This window comes from Myiozetetes cayanensis, unplaced genomic scaffold (genome assembly GCF_022539395.1).
Source record: "Myiozetetes cayanensis isolate MyiCay16 unplaced genomic scaffold, myiCay2020 scf9, whole genome shotgun sequence".
Classification (NCBI taxonomy): domain Eukaryota; kingdom Metazoa; phylum Chordata; class Aves; order Passeriformes; family Tyrannidae; genus Myiozetetes; species Myiozetetes cayanensis.
In genome coordinates this window covers 18,486,669-18,500,513 of record NW_026088185.1, presented here as the reverse complement: position 1 = coordinate 18,500,513, position 13,845 = coordinate 18,486,669, and the positions used below count along the sequence as shown (strand labels likewise).

At 36.1% G+C, this 13,845-nt stretch overlaps 1 protein-coding gene across 10 annotated transcripts in view; it reads left to right on the top strand.

The window, feature by feature from the left end:
- MYO3B (myosin IIIB) overlaps positions 1-13,845 on the top strand; it is a 194,660-nt gene that overhangs the window by 106,758 nt on the left and 74,057 nt on the right. For 9 of the 10 annotated variants that reach the window (XR_007632098.1, XR_007632097.1, XM_050340309.1 and 6 more), the window contains 2 exons: positions 10,250-10,329; positions 13,406-13,426. Coding sequence is in view for 8 of the 10 variants with exons in the window: in XM_050340309.1 (XP_050196266.1) it covers positions 10,250-10,329; positions 13,406-13,426 (101 nt within the window). In the remaining 2 variants the exon portion in view is untranslated. The remainder of the gene's footprint in view (positions 1-10,249; positions 10,330-13,405; positions 13,427-13,845) is intronic. The other variant, XM_050340311.1, reaches the window with a different exon arrangement.

The window sequence follows — 13,845 nt, the reverse complement described above, 5'->3', positions numbered from 1 at the left end:
CAGAAAACTGCAGCAGAATAAGATTCTCTGCTCTTGACACACAATCTCTGCAGGCTTTTGCCCTTGCTATGACTCACAGACCTTCAGAAATGTTGTCAGGGTTGCTCTGCTCTGCCTTAGGTCCTTGCTGGAGAGAAGGGAGAGAGTTGCCTTCTGCAGGGAGGGGAGGGGAAATCGTCCAGCCTTCTCACCAAAAGAGTAGAGATGCTGGAAAACATCCCTGTTCTTGCTCTGAGGACCAATAGGGGTTGGGTTTGGCTGCATAGAAGAAATACAGAGCTGAGTACCACTACCACTGTAGCAACATCACACCTAATAATTTTGGTAGCTTTGAGATTTGCTCACACATTCAGAGTAATAGAGTATCAATACATCATGGGTAATGAAGCCTCCTTGTTTGTGGTGCCTAGATATTCAAGCATAATCTGTCAAAGAGAACTGGGATGAAAGTTTTCAGAACCATCACTGAAGGGTTAGGTTAGTGATATTTTAACAAGGTAATTTTTTTGTCCAAAATAGATTTTTTTTCACAGAAACAAATTAATTATAATTAGCCTGTCTAAAGGTCATTCCACCTCCTCAGTATTGATTTTTAATCTTTGTTCTTTGTGCCTTTGAGCCTCCAGCCCTGCTTACAGTCCTCAGATGAAAAGTAATTATAAACAGTGTATGTCTCATCTAAAAACCAAACCAAAACAATTAACAGACCATGTGCTGAGAGAGAATGTAAAAAAAACGTTCCAGGCTTGCTATACGCACACTAAAGAACACAAGAACTTGGACCTTTTGCAAAATCACTTTAAAGAACTGCTTTTCACCATTTCTTGGTGACAAGGGTACTATCTCAGTATTAACTTGTCTGTAACTGTGACAGCAGGTGATTCCTCATGATGAGTCAGAAACCGAAGGAAATGAATTTTCTTGCAATTCAGTCCCATGAACAGATACTACTGGGCATAGAGTGAAATCTTGACCAGTCAGAATGGTGCTTTGCCACTGTTTTTAGTGGAACCATGGTTTGAGCTGTCATGTTTTGTCACTGTGCACTCCTTTTGAGCATAGATCCTTCCTCTAACAGGAAGTGGCAGATCTCTTAGTTTAGTATGTATCGTTCTTATGCACTGAGGTAAATCATTTGGCTTAGTGGATTTTTTTCTCTTAATTCCACACATCACAATAGAGCAAAAGACTCAAATACCTCTTAATTTTACTAATTGATCCTACAAAAAAATCTTTTTAGAATGGTACTTTTTTCCTAGTGTTTTTACCTCTTAGAGAAGAGACAAGGCACTGTAAGACAAATTAATTGGAAACAAAGCCATTGCAATTTTAATATCTCTACTTAAAGATGAATCAGAATTTATATTTTGTAAGACTTTGGGCCAAGTTAATGGAAGCTATATATTTTACTCGGGACATGGAGGCTTTCATGCTTCTAACTGGCCTTTGTGTTAAAAACATAAAAATAGTTTTTGCTTTGCTGCCAGTGTTTGTGTGCAAAGAGAAGCTTTAAACCACAGCTGTGCAGTGTAACAATCATGAACTTTACAGGGTTGCAGATGTGGAACATCAGTAAACTAAATTAAATGTAGCTTAACTGAGTTTGGGAGGTAGAGTGATGGATTACTTTTTTAGTTTTTCACTTGAGCATTTTACAGTTCAGTGTTTTTTCTCTTCATATCCTAACATTTTGTGGCATAGCACAAATGCAGCACAGATACAAGACTTACTGGCAGTGGGATCCAAAACATACCCTAAAATAGCCCTAAAAATGGAACTCATCTAGAAACAGAACAATCAATTAGATCAAAGTTAAGGTCGCAGTCTTGCTAAAGCTTGATATAAAACATAACAGTTATTTACTGTTGAGAATAACTCCCTATAAATAGTGCCAGTGAATCTCTGGAATTGCACAACTGAGAAGAGTTGAGTTAGATTTACCACGTTTATGTTTAGTAAAGGATGTTGCCTAAACAGAAGTCCACTGTTTTCAGTCTGAGGCTTCACAGACTAGACTGTACTGAAAATGGGCAAAGGACATAAATTTTTTTGTCTTCAAGTGCTTGCAAATTGAACCCTAATAAAAGTAGAAGTGAGCAAATTTAAGAATAGATCTAAATGAGCTTACTGATTTGATAATAGACCATCCTCTCTAGAACAAATATTGAGAATATTTTTTCTTTACCTTTCTCTCAGACGAGAGATCTTTTCAAATTTTCATGTTTCTAGCCTAACTTCTCAATCTTATAATGATTGAATATGATATAATGAATAAGATTTCACAGTAGTGAATAGTAATCATAACAATGCATTGTATACTAAATAAATTCAAAATCTGTTGATATTGAGGAAACAAAAGATGTTGTACACAAAAGATGTTACTGTTTTTAATATTAACTAGTAGACTGTGGGATCTCACTGTGCACCATATACAGAATTTAAATAGAGAAATATTCAGAGAACATTATACAGTTGTTTTGGTGAGTAGTTTACTTGACAGTTTCTACAGGCACTGTGTGCTGTAAGGTCAAACTGTGTCAAAGATGCTCAGTATGTCATTGGAAGCATTCAGTAGCTCTCAAGATCAAATCCTAGAAGAGCAATTAATTTTTAAATTGCTAGTGATTTTGTACAGCAGATAAAATTGTTGAATATTCAGATATTCGTGCTCATTTGAATATCCATAATTTTTTTGGTGTGTCCTTTACGAAGAATGTGCTTATGTTTCCCCCTCTTTCAAAATAATTGAATTAGTGATTAATGTATTCAAAGGATGAATGTAGTGGGTGGAAAATAAACCTCCGAGTCTGTGCTAGATTTTGTGTATTCACTTGAGAGTATTTTGTGTGCTCTTACTATGATTTTGTACTTTTATCCTTTTTCTTTATTCCTTCACCCTACAACAAGCTGTAAAGGTCAGTACTTTACTAAACCAGCATTATCTATTATTATTTGACTTTGTCTTACTTATTCCAGCCTGACTTGGCTTAATGTAGGAGTGGTTAATTGAGCTGCCTGGATAGCAGGTCACAGTGTGTGACAAAGACAAAAAATGCATTTGTGGGTATTTGTATGATTGGGTATTTGTCTCATTAAGAGTGGAGATACAAATATAAATAATATTTTGAATTACCACAGAAGTAACTGGGTTTGTGCTAACTGCGGTAATATATGGAAGTGCTGAGATTCAGAGGAGCAGATATTCAGTTGAGAAGCCTTTGAGACTTGATTAAATTAGTTAATGCCTAGATTTCAAAAATGGAAAAGCCTGGAACTTCCATGAATTTCTGTAATCTTGTTTCATCTTAAATTAAGACTTTTTAAAAGACATTTTTTGTCTTAAGTTTTAAAACCTGGTTTTGACACCACTGCCTCTCTAGCCTTAGGGTCTTGATAACTGGGAAGACTGGTAGGCATAGTGAGGTCAGAGAAAATGTTCCATGATTTTATTCCATATGCTTTCAGTGAAATCTTTATACCTGAATTTTTGCCATGGAATTCATTGGGAATCTTCATTGGCCTTAGAAGGATTTTAACTGGACTGTGTATGTATGGAGCGGCTTCAGCAGCAGGTCCTGAGTGATAGAAAATATACCATAAAATTTTTAAACATTGTATGTAGGGGGAACGTACTCTGGAAATACAAACCCTGGGCTGGAAGTCACAGTTCTTTACTTCTCCTGGGTTTCCTGTTATTCACTGTTCTTGTAGAAACTTGCTTTGGTTAAACTGAATACTGTGAAGATTAATTAGTGTTTGAGGATGGTCCTGAGATTATCAGAGACAAGATGCTCACTGTTGGTTCATGTTGGTGAGGAGGCATAGATAAAACAATGAAATAACTAGCATGTTCTTCAGAATCAAACCTTTACTTCTTTGGATAAAGCATATATGATTTTGGTTTAAAAAATCTTATATAACATGCAAGAGAAAGGATATCAATTTCATAAAACAATGAGGGAGACTAGAGCTGGATCAGAATGTAAGGTAACCATATTTTCAACCCGTATATATTTTTAGACATATTCTTCCACATACCTCTGGAAGAAGAAATAAACTTGTCTGTCCTGAACAGATTTAAATATACAAGGGTTATTTTGACTAATGTTTAAAATGAACAGAGAATTCCTCAACAATGAAGTGTTCACAGAAAATTCACCTCTGTGGTTTTCTTCTAATCTCAGTTACAAATCTGGGACAGGTACCAGGGCAATCTGCTTGAGCAGCAGAAAACCTCGTGTTGGTGGTGAGGTACTGTGCTGATGGCACAAACCGCAGCTTTCTGTACTGCCTGCTGTTCCCCGGAAAACTCAAGGTTTGTTGTCCTGAGCTGCTTACATGCAACAGCATCAAATTGTACACTGCAAAAGATGTGGATGGAAATTGCTAAGGCATCTGAAAGAAATGACCTGTGTTTTCTGACAATGTATAAATCATAAAAAGCCAAACCAGTTTGTTCTGTAATGCAATAGCTGTGGCCAGCCTGTCAGTCGGTCTTAAGCCAGCCAGTTAGTCAGGTCTCCAGCTAATCAGGCCACAGACCTGACTAAAGAAAATGCTGGACATCAAGCAGTAGAAAACTGCAGCATTGTTTATACTAGATCTTTGCTTTTTCCAATTTTTTTAGTGTATTTCATTTTTGTCTAGATGCAGCTTTAGATACCCAGCACTCAGCTGTACTTAGTGTGCCAATCCTGTCAGTAGTCCTGTGTTTGGACAGAGGTGCTCAGCCTATGGCCCCCTGGCTGTGGCAAGACAAAAGGTTTGCCCAGCAAACCACTCCCCCCTCTGCCTATCATCTGGTTGTGTGGTCAGGCTATACCAATGTGTTTTGCCTGCTCTCTGTAAGTTTGGTCATGTCACAGGACTATGAGAATCACATAAAGTTTGCTTGTGTATCCTGTGCTGGCATATTGTGCCCGTAATACTTCAGGAAACATCTGCATTTCAGTGAACACACTTCTAGTGGAGTAAATGACTACATGCATTTGATTCAATTTAGCTTGAAAATTGGGCATGTTGCTTAAAGTAGCAATTAGTGCTCAAGGTTGTGTTATAAAAATATCTTGAGCACTACCACTAACTAGTTTTATTAGTACCATAATTTGTTCTTCTTTGCTAGATAGGGATTAAAGTTAAGATCTTTCTTACATCATACATTTACATATCTTGCAGTATAGTAAGCAGTTTTACCTTCATTTCATCTCAGCTTCTGTCAGTGTCTTTCCTCCTTGCATTCTACAGGAGGTATACTAACCCAATGTGTTAAAAGAATATTTAAGCATAGCAGCAATGATGCTTACAAGCAAAGTTTTATTTGTTGCTGTAGGCATCATGCTGCGTGTTTGCCGGTGTGTGCCTTCCCAATGTTGGGAGTGACCACTGAAGTGTCTGGAATGTGCACAGTGTAAAGCATAACAGCACTGAATTTACACTCAGTTCTCCATTCCCAGTCTAGCAATGTAAAGCTTTTAAGTATCTGTAAATATGATCTGTGTCTACTTCATGCTAAAAAGACTAAAGAAATCTTTAGTCTAATTGAGAATCAGTATCAGAATTCCTCAGTTCACTATGGCATCCATTTTCATTTCAAATAATCTGGGCCAAAAAGTGCATACTTTTCGCTCCTGAAGCAAATTTTCATAATTAGGTTATTCCCAGGTGGGCTCACTATTACTAAACTTTCATGGTTATTAGCTTCCATTTGGTAATATGGATCTGATTTTGGAAATACTATCTCTCATTTTTAATTTGATTATTCTGAATAGAAAGTAAAGTGATTTTCATTTCAGAATAAGCAGCAGTTGAGGTCTGTCTGTATTAATCGTTGTGCTCTACAGACAGTATTTTTATAAATATATTCTTGTGCAAAATATGTAGTATATGAGAAAATTGGATTCTTAGCTTTTTATTGCACAAGATTAGCTTAAATTACTTCAGTGACTCAAAAGAATAGAGTTTTGATAGTCAGTGACCAGATTCAAATTAGTACCCAATAAAAAAAGTACATGTATTCATTTGTAGTCGAGCTAAAAGCTTAGTCTTACAGTAGCAGAAGATGAAAATGCATTATGGAGATAAGCAGTCGACTTCCTTCAGCTAGATAAAATGTACTGAAAGGAAAGACAGAGAAGAATCTGTGTATGTCAGAGACATTGTCTGGCTCTGTACCTCTCCTGGAGTTCAAGTGCTTAGCTGTGATTAGAAGTAGTGTCAATGAAATATGAATGCATTGTAGCATTTCTGACCATATTATACTGTATCTACATGGTGTTTCAAGTAACCCCTCTTTATCTGAACTAGAAGCATGAAAGAAATTAATAAAATATATGAGAATAAGGAAAGAGCTTGTACTTGCCCTCTACATAATAGTAATATCCCTGGTACAGCGTGTACAGTAAGGTGACATTGTCATTAGGTTCTTTCTCTGTAAGTCATTTGCACTTCACAAACTGAGCGTTGTATCAAAGCTTAATGTATTTCTCACCTGGCATGCTCTTTCTTTGGGAGGAGTGATCTATTGCAGACATAACCAAAATGAGGTTATAAATACAGTGCTGATATTAATATTGGCTTGATACTGCTTATACAACACATCACCTAAGAATAAATGAAGAACTGACAAACCATAAGTAACATCAGAACATCCAGCCAGAGGGTGTGCTTTTCCTAATTAGTATTTAAAGTCAACAGCTGGACAAATCATTAATTCGGCCACCTCACAGCACGAGTGATGCTCGGAGATGCAAGTGAGAAGCCAGGAATGCTGACTAGTCCTTTCTGAGATCTAGAGAGCACTTCCAAAGTCCAACCAGAAAAAAAAGAAAACACATTTCTTTCTTTCCTGTGGACATACTTGAAGTATTTTCAAAACTTCTCCTGCTTGGCTTTGCATAATAGAAGAGATGCAGCGCTTTGACAATATGGTCTTTCTCACGTACCTGAAATGAGGCATCAGTGAAGAATATGTTTGCAGAGATGTGAGATCTCCTAAACAGCTTCAAGACAAAAGGAGGTCTGATGAGTGCTGGCACAGAGAACTTAGCTAGTGAGTGCAATGATTTTTGTGCTGCTACTTCTCTTTCCCTCAGAACGTTTCACAGACTTTAGTGACTGAAACTTCTCAAAGCGTTAAAGACATTCCTAACTTTACTGAACAGAGGGAAAAAAGAGAAACGTTGGAGCTGACTGATTCCTCCATGACACAAATGAATCCCAGAGACCTTAGTCTCTGATCCAGCAGACACATAGATAGATGCCTTAATTTTTCAGGTGAGCAGTCCAGCTGAACTGAAAATGAAATGCATGGGAATAAAATTAAACATGTACATATTTAAAAGATTAATCCTAACTTTAACCATTAGCTTCTCTCCCCTCCCTCAAAAAAAACCCCCAAAACATGAGGCAATTTTGAGAGGGTTTTATATCACTTAATTGGTCCATTTAATGGACTTGGATTTTATGTAGGTAGTATTTTGGTCTACAGGAATGTCACTCGTATTTTCTCTGAAGTGTTGACCATTTAATAGGTGTGAAGCTAGACTTCTGAAAGGTACAGTGTAATCTTTCAACCTTTAACTGGTTTAACCTTTCAAGGAACCCACAGCAGTTCAAACTAGCTATGCTATTATCTAAAAACATTTGTTCTTCAAATATTGGTGCTCTTCACTAAGTGTTATAACATTTAATTATTTTTGGTATGTGAAGTAATAAATTACCTTGTAAATGGAAATCGAATACAGGGACAGGTATCAAATGTTTACTGACTATAAATACCAAGCTACACTGGATGAAACATTTCTTATTATGTAGACTAATTTTCAAACCACATTTATTCTGTGTTTTAATGGATTAGACATGTTCAAGATGGGTAGTTATTTTTGCTGAACATGAGCAACTTGAGATAAGTAATTCATCAACTTTTATTGAAGCATCATTTTGTGTTTGAACTAAAAAAAGAAAATCCTGCTAACGTTTTTTCCATTGATTCAATCTGATGTTCAAGTAGTAATTCCATAGGAATTCACTTAACCCATGAAATAAGTACCGATAAGAATCCATTCCTAGAAGGAAGTAACTATTGAACAAAGGCACAGAAAAGCTTCTTTTTTAAGTGGGAACTGAACACTTTTGGGGTTTTTTTGTTTTGTGAAGTCATTGAAGATTTTTTATTAATAAAAGGTTTAATTATTTGCTTGGTTTGCCAGATCAGAAATGTTAAGTTCAATTTTAGTTTTGAATGAGGAACTAAGGGAGAGCTCATGACTATGAATTATGAACCCTAGAAACCTAATACCAATGGTGAGTGTGGTGCACCTTGAGCAGCTATAGAGTCATTCTAATTTTTATTTGGTTATTAGAGTTTTTTAAGTTGTTACAAAATGCAACAAAATTTTAGCAGTTTTAAACAATCTGATTCAAAGTAATTTCTTCTCCCAACTCCCCTCTTTTATTGCATGTTGTGTTGTCAGTTCTTCAGAGCAAGGCTTTCAAGCTTTAGACTTGCTAATCTGAAGCCTAGCCAAAAACAACCCTTCCAGACTGTTGATTTTAGCCAAAAAAAGGCACAAAAGAGTAATTTCTAACATACAAATGTATCAAAATTGCAACTAAGAGAAAAATAAATTCACCAACTACTTCTTTGAAGTCCTCATTTTAACCTTAGAGATACATTTACCATGTATGTATGTAGATATTGAAGATTTCCAAAGCAGTAGCAGTTCCCATTAACATCCAGTTTCCAAATTGGTGGGCAGAGCTGTGTTCTGCGCTGTGATTTGGACTGTCAGGTAACGTGCGCTGTTACATCTGGAAATGACGTACCAGTTTGCAGCATTGTCTCAATCCCAATGCCAGCAGCTTAAAAGAGAAATTCTTTTTCAAATGAATTCGGAATGTTTGAGTGAATGAAGAGTACCACTGCTGTGTTTGAGTGCTGGCCCCCAGATTGTTTTCAGAGGATTGGTATTTTTCTTGTTCAGAGAATAGTAACAGCAAAAGTTCATTTCAGTGTTATATGGACACTGGGTTTGCTCTGCTCCCTTATGGAATTATTACCAGTGATTAAGTGTTCTTGGTTCTCGTTTTTTCCATCGTGCCTCCTTACAAGTTGTGTAATATATAGTTTAGCAAAATTCTAAAGAATGTTTAGAGTTACTGGCCTTCTGCAAAGCAAACAGCTAAACTCTGGAGTTGATGCAAACAAGGCATTTAGCATCTGAAAGAAGTGTTAACACTTTATTTACATTTAAATTAAAATAGACACTTATTTATGTGTTCTGGTTCTGAAAGGTGTGTGGTACATCTGCAGAGGCCTATTGTTTATTCATGCTGTAAATCCTTTGAAATGTGTTAAAATGCTTCCCACTCATTATAAAAATCCTGCCACCCATGGATTAGGGCTTTGATGTCACCAATCCTGCTTCAAAGGGTTCTTTCAATGCTATTAATCACAGTTTAGCCTCTGAAGATATAGCCAGAGAAAACATTTGGACATCTTGTGCTAGACTTGCTAAAACTTTGAAATATACAGAGTGTCTTGCATATGCACAGTCCCGTATCACTTCCTCTCTCTTCTCCCAGCCTTTATTTTGAAAAGCTATTTTGTGATGACTTTGGCTTTCTTCAAGTACAGAAGAAAAAGTTTAGGACACGTCATACTGTACATTTTTAAAAAGGCACTGGTCCTTCAGCTGACACCACAATATATTTTTGCCTGAGAAATTGAGTCAGTCTTTAAAAACCCCGAGGAACAATAACATCGGGAATTATATGTCAAAAGGTCAAAAATTGATACATTTCTTATCGTTTTCTCACCTCTCTTGTTAGTTTGTGAATTTAAGATACTGTCTAAACACTTGAGGATCCACGTGATTTTGTAGAAACAAGATTGTTTCTGCAGTCTTTTTACTCCTTGGAATCTCTCAAGGAGTCCCAGAGAAATTGATTACTAGTGATTGAGCTGTGTGCCTTTGTGCTGTCATTGTTTTCATCAGCTCAGTAGCTAAGGTCAGTGACATACCACCTTATCACTGACTTTTTTCTCCTTTCTAAATCAACACCGAACTCTGTCATGCCCATGCTGAATGCTCTGCAGGCACAATTGATAATGAGCGGGGTGTGGAAGAAGTGTGGTGGTGCCTGCTATTTTTAGTACTATTGTACAAACTGATTTTACACCGTACAGATTTTTCCCTGCTAAGCTTCTTGAATAGTTTTTGCAGTATGAATTTCTTTGTTTTTTGAACAGGTAATTTGGCACAAGCAAGAGCCAGAGTGACAGCAGCATCTAGGTCTTTGCCTCCTCAGCTCAGTGCTGGGCGTATCAAGGTTAGTAGTGTTCCCTTTGAAGACAGGCAATTGTTCATAAAATGTTACAGTGAGAATATGTACACAATGCTTTGCTGATATAGGTATATAGGGAGGTTCTTAACAAATAAGAGTCTGCCTTACTATCAGTAACATGCAGCTTGTCTGAGAGCATGGTTTCCCATTTTCGCGATGATCCTATTGTAGAATCCAGTGAAGAATCAATTTACTACTGATTGGAGTGGAATCTCAGTTACATCAATAGCAATATTCCTCTTTATTTCAATGGGATCAAGGTTTTCTTATGGCAATTTTTAGCTAGAATGAGGTTTCATTAGGTAAAATTTGAATAATGTATTTAACAGTATGAAAGACAAAACAAAATAAAAAAATATATCTGTTTCTCTTTTATTCAACTTGCAAGTGAAAATCCAGGGGACATTCGTGACTGATAGATAACAGAAAAGAATGACTCAGCAATACCACTATTCTTTAAAAAGAACTGTAAAATTTAACCTCTGCTGAATTTTGCTATGAAACTGTGTGGCATAGCTGCAAAAAGATGGCATATTTTTATGGCAATCAATAGGAAATTTGTGAGGAAACCTCTTGTGCCTGATAGCTGATAGCATGTACACCCCTTCACCATTTCCTAAGTAGTACTGTTAGAGTTAGCTTAGTTAAGGTTTGGGATTGGGTTTTTTTTTTCCTTCAAAGCAAACAATAATAAATTTTAAAAACAAATGTGGTAACAGCAACTGTTCAAAAGTTACAAAATTTTATGTTCTGGATTTTCTATTTGTTCTCATTCTCCCCTGGTATTTGGAGCTCATGCTCAAATGTCAATAAAGTGATTCTTGTCATCCGGACATCTATATCCTATATCCTTCACTGTACCTGCAGATACAGATGTGGATTTCAGACTATTATTTCCTATCTGGTATAAACACTTTCAATGCTGAAGGATGGCCTTTCGAATTTTTTGTGTGTTATACACACACTGTCTTCCACATCCAGCTATATTCAGCACAAGCTTTCTAAGCATGCATTTGATTGATACACCGGGAATGTAATAGAGCAGTTCACCTTTAGAGCTTTAATAAACATGATCAGTTACTAAATAGTCTTTAAGTGAGTTTTACTCAGCCTTCAAACCTTTTAAAAGGAGCTAAAAGACATGCATAAGGGCTACACTATTCAGAAAATGTTAACTTAAATACTTTTTAACTGTAAAAATAATTTCTTAGAATTTCACAAAGTACCTAATAAAAACAACTTCCGGAAACGTGTTTTAAATTATTATTTTAAATTTTATCTTAAAAAGTCCAAATGCAGTAATTTTGTTTGGAAATTTGGAAAAGTTCATTCGTTATTGAATTTAAGAGGTATTTTGCTTAACATAGTTTTTGGTTTCATGCCAACTGCAGGTGTGGTCAATATGTGAAAGTAATAATTTCCAGTAACTTCATAAGGTGACATGATGTCGTAAATCATTCATTTTATATTGTTTCAAAACTATTAGAAGCAATTTTTTTAGTGACAAAACTGAAGTTTGGCTTTTGTAGGTCAGGCTGTGTTCCATTTCAGTTGTAAGCTTATAAATTTATATTGTAAGTCACTACAGCTGTCACATAAAAATGTGACTTAACAGTTGAAATATTCTTCTTTTTAGTTTCAAAAGAGTAGCTAGTGATTTAAAATACAAGATTATATCATGACATTCTTATTGTGTTCTGTCATTTTTGCCAAACCAGTTGTGATAAAGCCTATTGTCTATGGTACATGCGATTATTGCCCTACCATAAAAATTGCATGGCTTCATAGGCAAGAAATGTTGTAAATTAACCAGAGACAAAACTTCTTAAAATTTTTACAAGAAAATCTCCCTACCTTCAGGGTCTGTCAGAATGGTTCGAATGTTTCTTGTCAAAAAGTTTTGGAAATGGATCCTAGTCCTTACATATTGCACAGATCTGAATTTACAACTTCATTCATAGAAAAAGGAATCTAACAATACTGCTTTTATCCTGATTTTCTGAGAAAAAGTGTTTTACGTTTCCTCTCTGAGTGTTTCTGACCATCTGTCTTTCTCTGCGTTCCCTCCCTTCCCCCCATTAAAAAAACCCCAACCAAAACAAAACTGTTTAGAAGCCAGCAGCCTGTAGTAAACCATACTTGATAGAGTGGCAGTCTCAAAGATGGTAAGGTTATATATATATATATATATATATATATATATATATGTATAAGCGGCTGTGAAAAGGACATACTTACAGTGTGCTACTGCCCAAAAGGCAGAGCATAAGCTCACCCGTTTTTGGACAACAGATGTTCCAGATGTGGCTGAGAGGTTGTGAGTGCTCAGCCTTCAACAGCAATATCACCAAGTCTCTGCTTTTCTAGACAGAGAAGAATCCTATATAGAACCTCAAATTCATTAGCCTTTGGCCTCAGACCAGTCCTCAAATTATTTGCTTTAGTTCTTGATTTGATATTATTTTGACTGTGTGTCTTTCGACATTAAATGTTACCAGTTATTCTGAACTTACTGTCAGTGTTTACTGTTATGGCTTTTGTCTTCTACCTGACCTTTCCTAGAGATTTAGATACCAATTCTCAAAAAGCAGTTGTCCTACCAAGATAATCTTGAAACATTCCCATATCCTTCCCCATGGCCATGCCTGCTGTTTTGATTAGGTTATTGATATTTACTTTGTCAGGTGACCTCTTAAGATGTTTGATGTTATCTGAGCTGATAAAGCATTTTCCTGGGATATATTACAGAGTGTTCTGTTAACATCCTTCAAACTGAAATCAAACTGCATCTTTTTTCTTCTTTATTTTTTTTTATTCTTCTCATGTGTTAGTTTGAGATGCATACCAATTCCTGTACACCGCTCTGGGTTGGAACTTCACAGATTACAAAAACATATTGAAATTTTTATGGTCACCATTATTGAAATCTGTCTTCATTTGTGCCATCTGTATTCTGAATCTTGTCCTCACTAGTTTTCTTTTGATTTCTTCCCCAACACAAAATCCATTTTTTTGATCTATTACTACTTAGTGCTTCATTTCCTTTATATTTTGCATGCAGTCTCCTAAATATCTCCTGAAGGTAAGAGACTCAGTTACTTTATTGAGAACTGTAATCTTTCAGCAATTACTTTTAGTGTTCAGAAGAGTGTTCTTAAGTCAGTGAGTGTTGGAAATGATCGTATGGAGCAAAGTCCAGGAAGTGTAGCACAGGTGCTGACAACAGCATTATCTGGTTTATACAAATGCCACCTGGTCAGAGCAGATGGTAAACTGCCACAAAGCAAGTGAATGCTAAAATGTTGTTAATGCTCCATGCAAACAGGATGCTGGTTAATTTTCTTTAATTTTGTTGAGCTGTAATACAGCAACACAATCTGCTTGTTATTCGTAACCATAGTTATACTCATTCATAATTTCTGGTTTCATTTTGATAAGAACAGCTGTACTAACAGTATAACTAAAATATACAAGGAGCAATATGTTCACTGTCCATGCATA